The 18,235-nt window shown below is 42.7% G+C and overlaps 1 protein-coding gene across 1 annotated transcript in view; it reads right to left on the bottom strand.

Annotated features, from left to right (window-relative positions):
- Positions 1–15,652, bottom strand: part of AGBL2 (ATP/GTP binding protein-like 2) — a 66,620-nt gene extending 50,968 nt beyond the window's left edge. Inside the window, exons 1-5 of the mRNA XM_006896762.1 lie at positions 15,617–15,652; positions 15,297–15,360; positions 14,332–14,466; positions 7,260–7,445; positions 4,532–4,639 (exon numbers count right to left, since the gene is read on the bottom strand). Of these exons, the coding sequence (XP_006896824.1) occupies positions 4,532–4,639; positions 7,260–7,445; positions 14,332–14,466; positions 15,297–15,360; positions 15,617–15,652 (529 nt within the window). The remainder of the gene's footprint in view (positions 1–4,531; positions 4,640–7,259; positions 7,446–14,331; positions 14,467–15,296; positions 15,361–15,616) is intronic.
- Between the last annotated feature and the right edge of the window lie 2,583 nt (positions 15,653–18,235).

Below are 18,235 nucleotides of genomic sequence, written 5' to 3'. Positions count from 1 at the left end.
ACACAGTCAAATGCCTCCAATAGCATTGTTTTTTTAATAGTCCTTTGGTTTTATTTTCTGAGCTATAGGCATAATTGTATAGGCATAATTATATAGGCATAATTTTTTCAAATGGTCCTCTTGATGATGTCCTTCAAAATAACTTGACAAATGGCTTACTTCACGTCTCTTGATTATAGTATTAAATGTCACTATCAGTGATTAACTGGTTGAAAATTGTAGAGCAGATTAAGTAGTATTTGTGAATATTTCTCAATCCCTGAGAATCATAATCATCTTAGAAAGATGTTAGCCTTTCATCATAAGTCTCTGGAAAGTAGTCGAGTTCGTTCATTGTTAACTGGGCAAGGGACAGTGTCATAGAGTGTTAACTGGGCAAGGGACAGTGTCATAGAGTGTTAATCCTTGCAAATTGGCTTCCACTCACAAAGAAATTTTCTGAAAATCATGAATATAAGTCAGGAAAAAGCCAAAGAAAGAAAATGACATGGACCATTCAGCTGCAGTAGTGATCAAATGAAGTGCATAACCTCTGTCCTCAGGGTTCCAATGGAGTTTCTGTATTACATCACTGCCAAAATTACCAGTGTACAGGAGTGATGAGCAAGTCAGCATGCTAAGTGCACTTACTACCAGATAACCAGCAGTAGTCTGATCCAGAAGACTTGTTTGCCATGAATTCTAGGTTGCATGTGGTAGGAAAGGATAGTCTGAACATATACAGTGAGCCCAGTCCAAAGGTGAGGATCGCTCCAACTACATGTACAACAAAATGGGCTGTTTTCTGGAGCATGAACTTGCTTATGTTGTTGTTGTTGTTATGTGCTGTCGAGTCGCCTGCGACTCATAGCGACCCCATGTACAACAGCCCTAAACTCCACTCTGTCCTGTGCCAATCGCACTGTCTCTGACACTCCCATACCAATTATCCCAGTCACTGAATCAATCCACCTCATAGAGGGCCTTCCTCTCCTGCGCTGTCCCTCCACCCTCCCAAGCATGATGTCCCTCTCCAAGGACCGGTCTCTCCTCACAACATGTCCAAAGTATGTTAGACGGAGCCTCAGAATCCTTGCCTCCAAGGAGCCACCCGGTTTAACCCTTTCCAGGACAAATCTGTTTTCCTAGCAGTCCATGGTATTCTCAATACTCTTGTCCAGCACCACAGCTCAAAGGCATCAATTCTCCTTCTATCCTCCTTGGTCATTGTCCAACTCTCTGAAGCATAACAGGTGACTGTGAAGACCATGGCCTGTATCAGACGCACCTTAGTCTCCAAAGAGATACCGTTGCTCTTCAGCACTTTGGAGAGGTCCCTAACAGCAGACTTTCCCATGGCAATGCGCCTTTTAATTTCCTGGCTGCTGGTGCCAAGACTGTTGACTATGGAGCCAAGCAAATAATGCACATAAATGGTAGCAATGGATAAAACTGAAGTGACATTTAACATTACTCCAAACAAGCATTTTTCTGGAGCTATTGAACCAGTGTCACTTATGTAAGGCAAAGCGGGGTCAACGTGATGCAGTGTTATTGCAGTGATGTATGAAAAGATGAAAGCAGCAGCAGTCCAAATTACAAGAGCTGAAGGAAGGGAACTGAGGCCTTGCTGAAACCACCACATCTCAAAACGTTTTTCTGAAGTAGAAAAATCTGTTTTATGAGTTTACGAAGTGTCAGTCTTCTGGCCTGCCCAAAACTGCACTGCTATACATCAGAGAGCAGACTCTGGGCCAGCAGTTTAACTTCCCATGTACAACACCACCAGAGTTCCCTTGAGATTGCTGTTAGATGTTGAGTTGCAACTAATTCATAGCTGACTCTTCGGCAGGTTTTCAGAGGCAGTAAATTACAAAGGAGAAGACTGCCCATCTTTACCCTGTGCAGTAGTTGGTGGATTCAAACCTTTTGACTTTGGGGTGGCAGTGTAGCTCCTTACCACTGGACCACCAGAACCTTGGCCGAGCGTCCCATCCACCGACAACCGCGGACTTCAGACCCCGCCTGCAGGATTGAGAAGGGGCGGTGCCCAGGAAGAGCGCTCCGAACTGCCGGGCCAGCCCCTGGGCGCGCTCACCGCCCAAGGAGCGTGCTCGCGCTGCTGCTGGTTCCGATCCTGTCTCCTCCAATAGCATTTTTGTTCATTTCATTTTCAGTGTATTTATAAGGCATTCTCTTAGTGATTATGAAAATTATAATTAAATATTAACTTCCTAACAATCTAATATAAATACTTAGCTTTAATCATCTAACTGTAGCTCTATTCTCCTATGTTGCATAAATTACATTTTTATATGCTGCATGTCCATTTACATATATTTTTCTGCATTTTTCTTAATTCTCAGATGTTTAACCAATCTTGTATTCTAAGGACAATCTCACTTGGTTATAATAGATAATATTTTTATGTGTTATTGTATAATATCTGATACTACTTTGTTGACCGTAACAAAGGAATATGGGTCTGTATTCTTATGATGTGTTTGTGTCACTTTGGTATCAAAGCAATGCTGTTGTTATTGAGTACCACTGAGTTGGAACTGACCCACTGCTGATCCTCCACTGAGTTTTCAGAGGCAGTTAAATCGCATGGGAAGAGACTGCCCATTCTTCTCCCATGGAGAAGTTGATGGCCTCAAACCATGAGCCTTTGGGATTGCAGGGCAGCTTTTTGACACTAAGCCACCAAAGTGCCCTTATCAAAGCAATATTGGACTTACAAAAAAGACTGGCTAACATTTTCTTCTTTGTTTTCAAATTATGTGAAGAATTGGGATCCCACCTTTGTTTCAGAGAATTCAACAGACAAGCCTGCATGCGAGTTTTCTTTGGAGGAAAATTTTCAATTATTAATTAAAGTTGTTACATCCTACTCCATTTTGGTGATTTGCCTCTTTCTAGAAACTTGTCTATTTCATTTAAGTTGCCTAATTTGTTGGTATAAAGTTGGCCAGCAATATGTTACCATTCTTTTGATTTCTGTAGGGTTGGTGTCTGCTTTTTCATTCCTGATGGTAATAGTTTGTGTCTTTTAGTCTTGCTAAACTTTTGTAAATTTCCAGATATTTCTAAAGAAATAACTTTTGTTTACACTATTTTGTTTTCTATGTCACTGACTCCCATTCCTTATTCTTTCCTCTTGCTTGCTGGAGTTTAGTTTGCTCTTATTTTATTTAGGGAAAAGTTTAGGAAGTTCAAATTTTTCTTCTATTCAAGTTTCAGTGCAATGAGTTTCTCTTTATAAGTGGTTTTTCTGACTCTGGGTTTGTAATTATGAGGCCAGCCACAATCCTGCAAAGGGACTGAGCACTTTACTATGAAAATAATATGCATAAAACTTTTGTGTGAATTGGTTATTATTCAGACAAACTAGGTGATGGTGACCTACTTGGAGGACTTGTCACTTGGGTTATTCTGTGGATGACCAATTCCACAGAAGTTGAGAGGGAATGTCACAGCCATCAAGACGAGCTGGGAAGGGAGCTCTGCTGGCCTAGTGGCAGGAAGCTGCACTGCAATCGCAGAGGCGTCCAGTTCGAATCCACCAGATGCTCTGCTGGAGAAGGAGGGACCGTCTCCTCCTGTACCAGTCAGATCAAATTTGGTGGTCGGTACACCCACAAAAAAGCAAAAAAGCTGAGAACCTTCAAGAAGTAGGAGAAAGAAAGGGCAGATAACTACAGCAGGCTTGACACAGGTCAAGAGTGAAGCACTTTTTGCCTTTGGGCAGGAAGCTTGCAGGTAGAATTGGGTGCCTCCAAGCAGTTAATGTAGAAACTAAAGGAACGTGGTACTTGCCCAAAAAAGGCTGATGGCAGAAGCCAGGCATGAGCACAAACTCAGCTTGGTTAGAAGCTGTCCTGACTGGCTTCACACTATATACTTAGTTGTTCCTGTTACTTATCAGTTAAATCCTGACCCAAAGTAATAGTTGTGACATAATCATGAGTATGGCAACTGCAATGAATTATTTGGACCCAACAGTAAAGAAGTGAGTGTTATGGGGAAGCCAGCTGGTATTAGAATCAGGGAAGAAAGCATGAGCATGGAAGTACCTCCACCTTACAGGAATTAGTTTTGGGCTGATGTGATTTTTTACTATTCTCTGCTAGAGGATCTCCGATGCTACGAGATCACACACACATAGGCATTAAATTTCCTCCTGTGTGATTTGCACCCTCTGAAAACTCAATGGAGGATCAATTATGAGTCAGTTTTAACACCATGACAATGAGTTGTTCATTGTTAAGTCAACTCACAAAAAGAATATAGACTGTTAAAAATGTTAACCTAAAAAAAAATTATTGATGGATTGTAACCATCCTCTGCTACCAGAAGGGGAAAAAGCAAACAAAAACCTAAAGGAAAAAAAAAAAGAAGTCAACAAGAGGATGCTACACTATTACAATTTTAAAGTTGACTGGTTATCCCACTTAACGTGATCTGACATTTTTGCATCATTTTTATTATAGAAAAGACCCTTACAACTTTGTCAAAATTATCCACTTGCTTTCCAGTGTAATGACAATACCTGAATCTAATTCGTATACAACTGTGCCTTTTTCCTCTCCTACAACTTCTGGCATCTTTTCATTCCCCGTAGGTTCATAGAAATATTCTGGATAAGGTGGCACCCATTCTGAAAAAGAAATACAGTTTAATAAAATGCATAAAACAGGAAATAGAAAAGGCACTTTATGATTAATTGATAAATTGAAAATAATAATTATTAAAAATGGATACACTGGTTGCATCACACAAAATTATCACTAAAAGTTTCTAATTTCCCATAAATTATGTCTCATCTTCCCCACCTAACACTATAATGAAACTCTTAACAAAAATCACATAAATAAAATACTTAACTTTAAACAGAAGACTGAATTATGAAAGCAAGAAAAAAAAGAATAACCATATGCCAAGAGAAGAGGCCCACAGCTGCTCACAAAAGCTCTTTAAAAATCTAGGCCTGAGCTTCCTCAAAGAAACTATGTTAATTGTTTCAGAAGCAATGTGGAGGCAATGGAGAACTGGGAAACAAGTACGGAAAGAGAGTGAAACAAAGTAAAGTAGATAAATAACTATAGACCTTAGTTAATGCTCATTAGCAATGAATTCCAAGAGAGTTCTCATATGGGGTGTGGCAATTTTAAGTACCACAGACACTGACATAATTCAGTAAAATATTAATTTTTTTCTTAAAGAGAACAGGGAACAGAGCAATGAGGCTTTGAAAAATTAATTTTTAAAAATATGGTATTTTTTCCTTGATGTTGGTATGTGCCATTGAGTCACCTGTGACTCATAGAGACCCTATGTACAACAGCCCTAAACCCTGTTCTGTCTTGTGCCAATTTCACTGTCTTCAACACACCTACCCCCCCCCCATTTTCCCAGTCACTGAATCAATTAATCTTATAGAGGGTCTTCCTCTCCTGCACTGTCCCTCCACCCTCCCTCCCAAGCATGACTTCCTTCTCTAAAGACTGGTCCCTCCTTGCAACATGTCCAAAGTATGTCAGGCAAAGCTTCAGAATCCTTGCCTCCAAGGAGTATCCTGGTTTAATCCTCTCCAGGATGAACCTGTTCAATCGCTCTCTTAGCAGTCCATAGTCATTGTCTAGCTCTCTGATGCATAGGACCTGAAGTGCTTGCTGCAGAAGGTCAAGACTGCAGCCTTCAATATGGATTGAGGCTCAATATAAAGAAGACAAAGATTCTTACCACTGGGCCAATTGGCAGCATCAGGATGGATGGTGACGAGATTGAGATTGTTAACAGCTTTAGTTTGCTTAGCTCCATGGTCAACACTCTTGGCATCAGCAGCCAGGAGATTAAAAGACGTATTGCAATGGGAAAGTCTGCTGTTAGGAACCTCTCCAAAGGACTAAGTATTGTTTCATTTTTTTTAAAAAAAATTGCTTTCCTCTTCTCATGGCAAACTCATTGCCACTGAATCATTTTCTCAACTCAGAGAGATCCAACAGGACAGTGCAGACTTGCTCCACAGTGCAAAGTCAACATGCCCAACACATTTTCAAACATCTCAAAAATTGTTCTGTCCCCACTGAACTCCCTGTGTATTTCAGCCTCATCGTTTTTATAACATATGCTTCATAATTCAACACAGTATGTTCTCGGTCTCACTTGTCTCTGACTCAACTGGATAATTTCTAACTCAACCTTTAGGTCTCATATCACATAACAATTTATCATGGAAATCCTCTCTGATCTTTCAGATTAAGTAGGTATCCCGAGAGACACCAAGTTCTATGCAATTGCCTGGTTGTATCTTGACTTTCACTACTAGTCTTTGAGCCCTGTATGATTTGATCTTGTTCTCTTCTTTATATCTAGTACCAAAGTACTATATTTAGCACATGATGGAGTTAGTAAAAAAAATTCAGTTATTTATTCAGCACAGTCTACAGTCGAGTTTGCTGGACATAAATGTCCCAGTAATTAGAAAAATTCCCACTTTTCAATGCAACTCATACTTACAAACATTTCATTAAATGAATGCTAAGGATTGCACTTATCCTAAGAGCTCATCCATTCGATAGCAATGTTGTACGTATGTAGCCTAGCAGTAAGAAGCTGTTCTGCAATCCCAAAGGCACATGGTTCAAATCGGCCAGATGCTTTGCAGGAGGATGAGCAATCTCTCCCGGTGTGATTTATAGCCTCTGAAAACTCTCTGGAGGGTTAGTTATTAGCTGGTTCCAATTCAACAGCATTGTCATTAAAAAATAGCTCTGGTGGCAGATCTGTAGGGAGTTGTGCTGCTAATACAAAAGCCTCACTTCCCTTGTGGTTTGAATCCATGAGTGGCTCCAGGAAAGAAAGATGGGCAATCCCCTCCCATGTGATTTAGTTTCAGAAAACCAATGGAGAAACAGGTTCTGAATTAAAAATAGTCAATATTATGTTATAAACCTGAGTGACATAGATGGTCTTCACCAATTATACAAGGGCTGAAGAAAACATTACTCTTAACAAATTCATCTAAGCATATAAGACTGAGATAGAAAACAGAGGTAAATATTTACATATCTTAGTCTTGAGGAAATCCTCACATTTCAATAAACTCTGAAGCATTCCTGTTTACACACTGGTCTCCTGATTTTGGTGACTGGACATAAGTTTCTAAGAGCTTACTCATGTTAAGATTTGCTAATGTTCACTGAGGCCGTCCTGCCTTATCTTTTAGGATACGGAAGAGTCAGAAAAGCCAGAATACCACATGGAATTCACATTACCAATGTGATGAACATTTTCTTTGATGACCTCACATTCTACTGGCCATCTTGGCGCCAGCACTGGCCCACTGCTAGACAAGTGTGCAAAGAGATCGCGGGGTTCCCGAAGCCGTGGGTTGACATCACTCAGATCATCATACAGAAGCTGCTTACTCTTCAGAAGTGATGAATTCTGCATAAGAGAATCTGTCAAAGGGGAAGGGAATGAGTACAGCTTCTTCAGCTGTAATAACTAAGTCAACCTTAAGCATTGTACTCAAATATTAGCAAAGAAGTTCAATCCCAGGACATGTTCCTTTCTCCTTCAAGAGGGAAAGCAGTCTAGATTCACAGGTTCAAAGTTATAAAATGTTAAATTATAATCCATCCTATTGTTGTAATGTGCCATTGAGTTGCTCGCAACTCATAGCGACCCTATGTACCAAAGCCCTGAACCCTGTTCTGTCCTGTGACAGCCTTATTGTCTCTGACACACCTACCCCCATTACCTCAGTCACTGTGTCATTCAACTCATCGAATATCTTCCTCTCCTGCACTGTCCCTCCACCCTTCCAAGCATGACGTTCCTCTCCAAAGACTGGTCCCTCCTTCCAACATGCCCAAAGTGTGTTAGACGAAGCTTCAGAATCCTTGCCTCCTATAAGATATCTAAATATAAAGCTTTAGAATGTGCTAAAAAATCTTTATTTTTAAAGTTAATTGTGATTTTTAGGCGCTGCTGAGTTGAGAATGACTCATCGTAACCTCATAAATAGCCAATCTGAACCCAGCCCTCTCCTGTCCCATCCTCATCATCACAGGTCCAAGACAGTTCAAAAGTGTGTTAAAAATGCATAAAGTTACTATTATAAAGGAAGAGACAGTTCTTGGGAAAAGACACCATACTGGAAAGGTAGAGAAGGTCAAGAGAGGATGATCTTCATTGAGATAGACTGACACAGTGACTGCAACAATAAGACTTGAGCTAGACAGACATTGTGAGGCTTGTGCAGGATAGGGCTAGGTTCAGATTGTTCTTCAAAAGGTCTCTATGAATCATAGTCAAAACTCCACAGCACCTAACAACAAAAACAATATAATATGTTTTATTATTTTTTAAAAACTAGAATCAGAACTTTTAATGAACCTATTAATATTTCAGTTAAAGGCACATAAAGTTATTAATGACATTTGAATAATTACAAATCAGACTTCAGGTTAATAAGGAGAGATAGAAAACAAAGAAAATGGGAAAGGGTAGCACAGAAGGGACAGATGACAGGGAAGACGGGCTCTATGGAAAAAAAAACTGTGAAGAAAACGGAGGGGGAAGTTTTCAGGGAGAAAGAAAAAGAAAGGGAAGGGTGGGAAGGAAATGAGGGAGAGAAGCAAATGCTCCATCCAGGTCCCTGGGTGCCTTCAGATGTGAGGTGCAGGCTGACTGATTCACTCTGCTGCTGGATGAAGACAGAGTGAGAAGAGGAAATCAAAACTCCATGCGTTTGAATATTCTGGTCTGGAACATGCGATATAACTTTCATAGCTTTCAGAGGAAGGTATGCCAACAAACCTTTTAAAAGATGGCATAGTTGTTCAAACTTATTCAAAATTTAAGAATAAAATAAAAACTACAAGAGATACTAGGGTGTTTGTTTTTTTTCATGTGAAAGTTAGGAAAAACCTCTGCCTATTTTCACCTATCCTGGCAAAGATCTAAGTAAACAGGCATTTTTAGAACCTGCTGGCCACTGGGCAAATTGCTGCAACCTTTATGGTTTTAAATTTAAAAGGTACATGTTCTTTGAGCCAACAAAGCCACTAAGAACTGATCTGAGATTTTCCTCACAAAAGTTGGTCACAGTATTTATATGAAAATGCTTACTGCATTATGTATTCAAAATAACAAAACAAGGAAACTACCATCATCAAAGTAGAAATAACTCAGCAAAAAATTCACTGCCATCAAGTCAACCTGATTCACAGTTAGAATAAATAGAACAGCCAAAAGGTTTCCAAAGCTGTAAAGTTTCAGGGAAGCAGGCTGTCTCATATTTTTCCCTCAGAGTAACAAGTGAGTTTGAACCATTGACCTTTTGTTAGTAGTTGAATGACTTACTCATGGCACTATCAGGGCTCCTAACAATCAAAACAAAAACAACCCCTAACACACAGGGGCTGAGTAGATTTCAACTTCTTTGGACACTCCATGGGAGTTTCTGAGACTGTGAATCTTACTGGGAAGAGACTGACTCACTATCCTTCTTTGGATCGACTGGTGGACTTGAACTGCTGATTTATTGGTAAGTAGGCCAAAACATAATTCCCTATGCCACCAGAACTCCTTAAGTTACTGGTAAGCTAAAAGTCAAACCCTTCAAGTTGATTCCAAATCACAGTGGCCTTCTATTAGATTTTCAAGCCTGTAAATCTTTATGTGAAGAGCTATCTAGTAGGTCGATTCTATTGTTATTAAGTGCTGTTGAGTCGAGTAAGATCCACAGCAATCTTATGAACAATAAATCTGAACTCTGTCCTGTACCATCCTCATCTCTGTCATTCTGACATACACGAGTCCATTACAACAGTCACTGACTGTGTTAATCTATCTCATTGAGGGTCTTCTTCTCTTTCCAAGGATAATGTCTCTCTCCAAGGAACAGCCTTTCCTATCACTATGCCTAAAGTATCTGAGATGAAGCTTTGCCATCCTTGCCTCTAAAAAGCACCTTAACTGTACTTTCTACAAGACATATCTGTTCTTTCTTTTGGCAGTTCAGGGGATAGTCAGTACTCCTCTCCAACATCATAGCTCAAAGGCATCAATTCTTCTGTCCTCCTTATACACTGTCCAGGTCTCAGATGCATAGCAAGTGACCAAGAATACCTTGGTCTGAATCAGGTGCATCTTAATCCTCAAAGTTACATCACTGTTCCTCAATAATTTAGAGAGGTCCCTGACTGCAGGCTTGCCCAGTGTAATACATCTCCTGATTTCCTGAGTGTACCAAGGGTGTTGATTTTATAGCCAAGTAACTTGAGGAAGTTAATGACAGTTTCAAACATTTCTCCATTTATCATGATGTTGCCTATCAGTTCAGTGGTGAGAATTTCTGTTTTCTGGATGTAATGTGATTCATATTGAAGGCTGTAGTCTTTGATCTTCTGTAGCAAAAGCTTCAAGTCCACTTTTGGCAAGCAAGGCTGGGTTATCTACGTAACTTAGGTTGTTGCCGAGTCTTCCTCCAATTCTGATGCCATCTTGTTCTTCGTAGAATCCGGCTTCTTGAGTGATTTACTCAGCATACACAGTCAATAGTTCTGGAGAGAGGACATAACCCTCATGTACACCTCTCCTGATTTTAAACCAAATAGTGTTCCCTTGCTCTGTTCGGAAAACAGCTTCTTGATCAAGGTATAGGTTTCATAGTAGCACAATCAAGTGTTCTGGGATTCCCATTCTTTTTAAGGTTAGCCATAATTTATTGTGATCCACATGCCTTTTAGTCAATAAAGCATATACAACTTATACTTTACTCAATGGGGGAGTTAAAATAATTATGATACATTAATGAAATGGGATCTTTGATTGCAAAAGTTGGTAGAAATCTTCTATTTCCTTCTCTTTAGTTCTGGTTGTTGGTGCATATATTTGAATGATGCTTGTATTCACCGGACTTCCTTGTATGCATATGGCTATCATCCTGTCACTCACAACATTATATTTCAAGACGGATCTAGAAATTACTTTTTTAACTATGAAAGCAATCCCATTTTTCCTCACCTTTTCATCTCCAACATAGATCATAGGATTGTCTGACTCAAAACGTTCCATGACAGTCCATTTCATTTCACCAATACCTAGTATGTCATATTTATGCATTCTATTTCATTCTTTTTTTTTCCTTTTATTGGGAAAAACATACTGGGGGCACAAGGAGGTGAGGGTTGGGGGCAGAAGGGTGAGGATGGGCCAGGATGCAGTTGCAGAGCTGCACAGTTTGGTCAGTGGGGGGAGGAGGTGAAGGAAATGATGAGGGTCCAGTGGGGACCAGATGCTACAGAGGAATGACAAGCATTTTCCAATAGTAATTAAACCAACTGTCTTATTGATTTGGGAACTGGATGCCGACTCTCTGGCTTCTTTATGCTGAACAGGGGCGTAGATGTAAAGGGGGGAAGGGAGGACGCTTTATCTCCTTACTGGTGGTCTTGGGTTACAGCTGCTTGCCTTCTTGCTCTGTTAGAAGATATTTTCCTGTCATTTGCTCCCCTCTGGACTGCAGAGTGTTTTCCCAGGTGGGTCCAGTGGGAATGGCTGGTTTAACCCAGAGGCTCCATCCTCCTTTGCTTCCTTAGCTGTCAGTTGTATTTCCTTTTTGTCACTGGCACTGGGTTCAGGGTCAATTCTGGACTAAAACTCAGTGTTAAGGTTACCTATAGGAAAGGGAGCAAACCTAGAGAGAACAAACTTGTGAGTTACAAATAGAAGGGCTTTGAGGGTGTTGCTTTCAGGTTTACTGGGGGGGGGGGGGGGGCAAAAGGGGGCCAAAAAACATTCTCTGGATCCCCTAGGCATTTTTTTTTCCCCCCCTTCTCCACCCAGGGGTCAGAAGGCATAATCTGGGGACTGAGGAGCTCATCCTGAGGGCCACAACGGCTTGCCCCGAGCCAGGGGCCGAGGGCAGACTGCCCTGGGCAGGCAGCTGCGATGGCTTGCCCCGAGCCAGGGGCTGAGGGCACCCCGTTCCGAGCAGGGCAACACCCCCCAGGAGCTGGCTGGTATACTCCCCCTCCAACTGCCCCTAACCCCAGTCTGGTCCCCTCGCCTGACTAAGGACTCTGTGGTCAGGGATAGTGTCTCCAATTCCAGCACTGCCACTTTTACCCCCCATAAGTGGTCATACTATATTTTGAAGTAGGTGTCACTGCCCTCCCCCTTTAAATAAGATAAAGGGAACCTGAGAATTGTGAACAGACTCCCCCCAGGTCTAACCATCTTTTGGCAGAAGCATTCAAAAGAACAAAATATGTGGTGCATTTAGGATGTCAGTCCTCTTGTCCATGCTGCCACTGTTAAGGTCATCAGACTCACAGTGACTTTCAGCCATCCACTGTATAGGTAGGAAACCCAAACCTGCAGATGGCGGGCATGCATCCCATCCTCCACCTCCTACGCAGGTGGCCAGTGGGGAGTGTGCCCCCCCACAAGCGCGGGCAGCCGGTGCGCGGCCCCCCTCAGTGCAGCCGGCTGCTTGGGGTGTGCCCCCCACCCCACTGCACAGGCGCTCAGCGGCTGCACGGCCCCTCTTGTGCAGGCAGCCTGCGGGCGCCCGCTTCCCCCACTGCCGCCATCCTGGCTCCAAGAATTCTCTCCAGAACCAGACCACCTTGCGGCAGTGTGGTGGCTTCACTGTACCAGTCTTGAGGAGGACCGGTGCCCAGCATCCATCCTGGGTGAGGGAATCCATTCGTTCCGGCTGTGGAAGCCTCATGGAGCTGCAGCGGCCGTGCAGTGCAGCGAGGGCTCTGCAGGAGGAGGTTGGGAGCCACGAGACTCACCCATTTCTCCTTGGGAATCCTTGCATTCCTGTTGTTGAGCCTCGATCTTCACTGAGGGCCAGTCATCAACTGTTTAAGTGTTCGTCTGTAGAGGGCCATAATGGCCCCGCTTTAAGTGGTTCGCTGCTCCCACAGCTCACTATGCTGTCTCTGCCTCCGCCACCATCTTGGGTCTCCCTAATTTCATTCTTAACAATATCCAATTTTCCTACATTCACAGTTCTCACATTCCATGTTTCAGTTACTAATGTCTACTTACAATTGTTTCTCCTCCTTTGTGTTTCCATACCTTTTCAATCTATATGCAGAACAGATTATCCAGGAGGCTGGGCTCTATGAGGAGAAATGTGGCATCAAGATTGGAAGAAAACTTATCAACAATATGTGTTATGTAGATGACACAACCCTGCTTGCTGAAACTGAGGGGGACCTGAAGTGCTTTTTTGCAATATGGATTGAAGTTCAACACCAAGGAAACAAAGATTCTCACCAAAGGGTCAATTGGCAGCATCATGATAGATGGTGAAAAGAATGAAATTGTTCACAGCTTTAGTTTGCTTGATTCCACAATCAACACTCTTGGTACCAAACAGCCAGGAAATTAAGACAAGTTGCACTGGGAAAAGTCTGCTGTCAGAGACCTCTTCAAGTACTAAAGAGCAAGAAAGCCAGTCAGGAGACTTAGGTGCACCTAATATAGACCATAGTCTTTACAATTGTTTGCTATGCATCAGAAAATGTGACAATGACTAGGGATGATAGAAGGAGAACTGATGCCTTTGAGCTATGGTACTGGAGAAGAGTATTGAATATACCATGGACTGCCAGAGAAAAAACAGAATGATCTTAGAGAGGGTGAGACCAGGCTGCTCTTTGGTGGTAAGTATTCTGAAGCTTTGCCTGACATACTTAGGACATGTTTCAAGGAGGGACCAGACCTTGGAGAGGGATTTCATTCTTGGGAGGGTGAAGGGACAGCACAAGACAGGAAGACCCTCGATGAGATGGATTGATGCTGTGATTGGGGTAATCGGGATGGGTGTGTAAGAGACAGTAAGATTGGCACAGGCTAGAGCAGGGTTTAGGGCTTTTGTATATAGAGTCGCTGTGAGTCACAGGTGACTTGATGGCACATAACAATAACAACAACATACAGATGTATAAAGATCTACTTTGCTTCCCTTTTCTTCTGAAAGGAATTAAAAAGTATAGTTAGTGAAAAAAAATTCATTGTCTATTTTCTCCTTTTTTCCCTTAACCAACTGAATTCTCTAGCCTTATGAATATTCTTTCTTTAAAACAAACATATTGTGACTCATTCTTATTTCCTTTGCACTTCTCTAGCAAAATCTTGAATGCTTTTTTTACAGTTAAGTATCTTTACCACTCCAGGGATCAAAGATCAATAAAAGGAAGCAAAGATGTCAGATTATCCATTACACTCAGACTGAAATTAATTAATACCGTTGTTGCTACTGTTTTGCAGTACGGGACCTGGAAGATTCACACACACACATGAGAGATTGTTACTCACATGGAAGCTTCTCCTTTTGCAGGGAGTCTAGTATCAAGTTTTCTCTTTTCCCAAATGCAGCCTTCAACAGGTATCGAGAGTTATTCTTCCAGACATGCTGATGTGTTGCAGAGTTTGGTAAACTGCTTCTCTGAGCTAAGAACGAGTAGTATAATTCAGGTTGTTGCCAGGCTGGTTAACATCTCAATCAGTCAATACTGAGAATTAAAACTGTCACTATTTCTACATCCCCCCCCCCTTTATTCTCAGGATGTTCTACTTTTTATAAAGAGCTTTCACATTCCAATTTAGGGATGTGTAACAGAATTACCCCCATTTCACAGGTGAGAGTGAGATGTCCTGAAAAACAATGGACACAATTTCTTCAAACTGGTTTTATTTTGAGGGATGTAATTATGGAAATTTATTCTCCACGTTTGTTTGAGGACCACTTTGATTCACAATACGGTTGTTGCATACCATGGAGTTGTACTTACCCATAGCTGGTCCTCCAGCAGGTTTTCAGAGACAGTAAATTGCCCAGGAGGATCGTTCTCCCATAGTGAAGCTGGTGGATTCGACCCACTTACCTTTGTGTTGGCAGAGCAATCCCTTACCACCAAGCCACCAGAGGGTGCTATGGTGGCCGAGTGGTAAAAAGCTGCAGCGCAAACTCGTCCTCTGCACGGGAGTGGGATTAACTGCCTCTGAAAACCTGCTGGAGGGTCAGCTAAGGGTCATTAACTTAACGTCAAAGCAGCAGCAGCCACCAGAGCGCCCTAGTCTACTATTAGCATCATAAAATTCCGATTCCAAACTCCAGCATCAGGAGATTCCAATTCAACGACACTTAAGGCAGGAACTGAATGAAGGTCAATCATTTCATCCACGTACGCGACAAGACTGCCTACTCTTATTCAATGAATGAAACCACTCACTTGAGCAACCCAGGGAAATGAGACTTGGATAAAGAGCTGTTGTTTTACCTTTAAAGTAGCCGTAATATCGGAGGTGAACGCACATAAAATCTTCATAAGGATCAGAAAGGCTCTGGGAAAGGAAATGCCACCTTAATATTACGACTAAAGGACTTTGAAATACTGAACTCTTAAAAAAAGCCACACAAGTACCGTTGCACAGGACAATACACCTGAGGGTTTCTGTAAAAAAACCAAGTGAAAGAGACATATGCAAATCATTCTCCCTCGGGGACCAAGACTTCCCACTCGGGAAAGGCGCCCGCAGAACCGCCCTTCCCGTCTGGTAAGGGGTTCCCGGGGAGCTCCCCGGAGGGGTGGGCACCGACCTCATGCTTGCGCCCCGTGTCCAGTGCCGGGAACATCTTACTCCTGCATGGTACGCTGAAGCCCAGCTCGCCTCCGACCGCAGCCCGGGCTGAAACCTCCAAAAGGGCAGCCGCTTACTCAGAAGCTACAACCCAGAAGCGGGCATCTGCAGACACGGCCGCCCCAGCCGCCCCCGCTGCCCGCCCCTTCACTTCGGCTCCGCGGTGTTAGGACAGACAGACAGTCCGCAGGCCAACGGCCCGCCGGCCGCCGCGGGCCCACCTGCAAGTCCTCCCGCCGCTTGTCCCGCAGGCGCCCGGCCTCCCGCCCGCCCCCATGCCTCCCTCTCCCGGGAAGATGCCGCCACCGGGACAACGCAGCTGCCCGAGAAAATGGGGGCGGTGTGGGGACCCCCTAGAGACAGATGCAGAAGGGCCCGAGGGTTGGGACGGCGGGCCCTGGAAGCTGGAATTGGGAGCTCGGAGCTTTCTGATCGCGGGAAGATGAAAGGCAAAGTTTCCTGAGGGGTCTGGGGTGGACGCGGACACAGGTTTCTTTGGAGGAGAAAGCTACCGGGGGCGAGGACAATGCGTCCAAGCAGCATGGAGGGGGGCGCAGCTCCTCGAGCGATAGGGGAGCTGGGGAGAGGTGCCAGGACACCGCACCTAGAAGACGCCCGCCGCGCTCACGCACCGCCTCTTTTCGCGGAGGCCCGTAGCCTAGCAACCGCGCGGGGGGGGGAGCGGAAGGGGGACCGAGTGCTTCCGGGGGAACTCTGCGGGGGCGGGACACCCGGCTCCCGTTAACTACAAAACCTTTCTGTTGATGCTGTGGCTTTTGTTAGGTGACGTAGGAGCAGACTAAAAGAAAGATTGACATTTCGACGATTTCATCTTAATGGGATCCACAGTCCAGACTCATGGTAGCAGCAATCAAAAGATGTATTGCTGGGAATGTCTGCTGTCAAGAACCTCCCCAAAAGGAAGTAAAGATGTCATTTTGAAGACAATTCCTGATGCAAGTCATGGTGTTTTCAATTGCTTCCTATTTATGTCGGATAGACAATGAGTAAGGATGACAGGAAAAATACGGATACCCTTTAATTGTGGTGTGGAAGAGCACTGAATACAGCATGGACTGCCAAAAAACAAACAAATGTGTCTTTGGAGTAAGTGCAACCAGGGTGCTCCTTAGATAGCTAAAGGTCACATATACTATGGGTATGTCCAGAGGACATCAAGTCCTTGAAAAAGGACATCATGCTGCTAAAGGCACAGGATCACAGAGAGGAAGACCCTCAACAAGATGTATTGATTCTTAACAGTAGACATAACCCCAAATCGTGATCAGTTGTTCATAGGTTCAGTACAATTTGACAAAATCTTAAATTTTAAATTGGGGAAACCTCATGCCAGTAGAAAAAGATCTATACTTCCTCAAAAAGTTATCCACATTCTATCATTTCCAGAATTTAAGTAGGTCAAATATTAAACTAATGCTTTAAATAGGCACAAGCTCCAGAAACTTAGGGCACACAGTACCATCTGAAAGGAGCAACCTGTTTTCACCCTCCCAACCAAATCCTATTGCTCTTTTGCTAGAACGCTGCTCTTCACTGCTTACATATATACCTCACATTGCATGCTAAGAAAAATTTGAAAAACAATTAAGTTCTGGTTACATGATATGTAGAGCTAATAGGCTCCCAAGAAAAACAGATAACCAATGAGAAGTATAAAAAAATTTATTAATGCATATATACAAATTTACAATGCCAGAAACTGGAGAAAAAGAAATAGCTTAAAACACAATTTGCCTTTTCTTCAGTTTAAAGTGACTTTTACCTGATTGTGATACAATAGAAAGTTCAGAAGAGTAAACAGCTTTTTAAATACTGGATTTTTATGGAGAATACAGTCCCACATAGAAAAGGAAATGGATTTTGGAACAGGGTAATACAATGTAGATACATACACTGAGTGGCTCTTAGAACATTTACAGCCACATACTTGAGAGGGAAATTCTCAAAATCAAGGGCATGGACACTTGCTGGTGCTGCTGCCTGTATTAAAATGGAACGACGCCACCTCTTTATTCTGTGAAATGACTCGCTGTTTTAGAATTTGTGAGGAAAAGTGTGACCATCTGTCAGGTAAGGCTGACAAGAGCCCAGCACTTTGGGGGTAACATTACTGGAGAAGAGGTCAGAAAAAGATCCCACTGTCCTAGTTGAACTAGGTGGAATACAGAGCTGCCTTAATTGCACTTGTTCTGAAGTTGAAGTTAATGAGAGTGCCACACGAAGAACTCCGTCACGGTTTGTCAGTGAGTCTCTTACAGAGTTGTCATACTTAGGAGCCACACTAAGTAAGACTGAAAAAATTCATAATCCCAACGTGCCAAGCTTCTCAGCATGAGAATAAGGCAGCTAGGTCAAAGTATTTTCAATCATCTTATTCTTCAGTAAAACAAAAAATTGCATTTCACAAATAAAATGCTTGCTCTTTATCCAGGGAATTTAGATGTTTTCCCCAGTAACATTTACAGTTTGACAACAGTAAAACTGGGTAAGACTCTGAACTGGACACAAAACAAATACTAAAAAAAATTTTTTTAAAAAGTTCCATCTTTTATAAAAA

Source organism: Elephantulus edwardii, unplaced genomic scaffold (assembly GCF_000299155.1).
Source record: "Elephantulus edwardii isolate Elephantulus edwardi_28Jun2011 unplaced genomic scaffold, EleEdw1.0 scaffold00189, whole genome shotgun sequence".
NCBI classification, from domain to species: Eukaryota; Metazoa; Chordata; class Mammalia; order Macroscelidea; family Macroscelididae; genus Elephantulus; species Elephantulus edwardii.
Note: the sequence above shows the minus strand (reverse complement) of the source record. Positions and strands in the feature narration are given on the sequence as shown.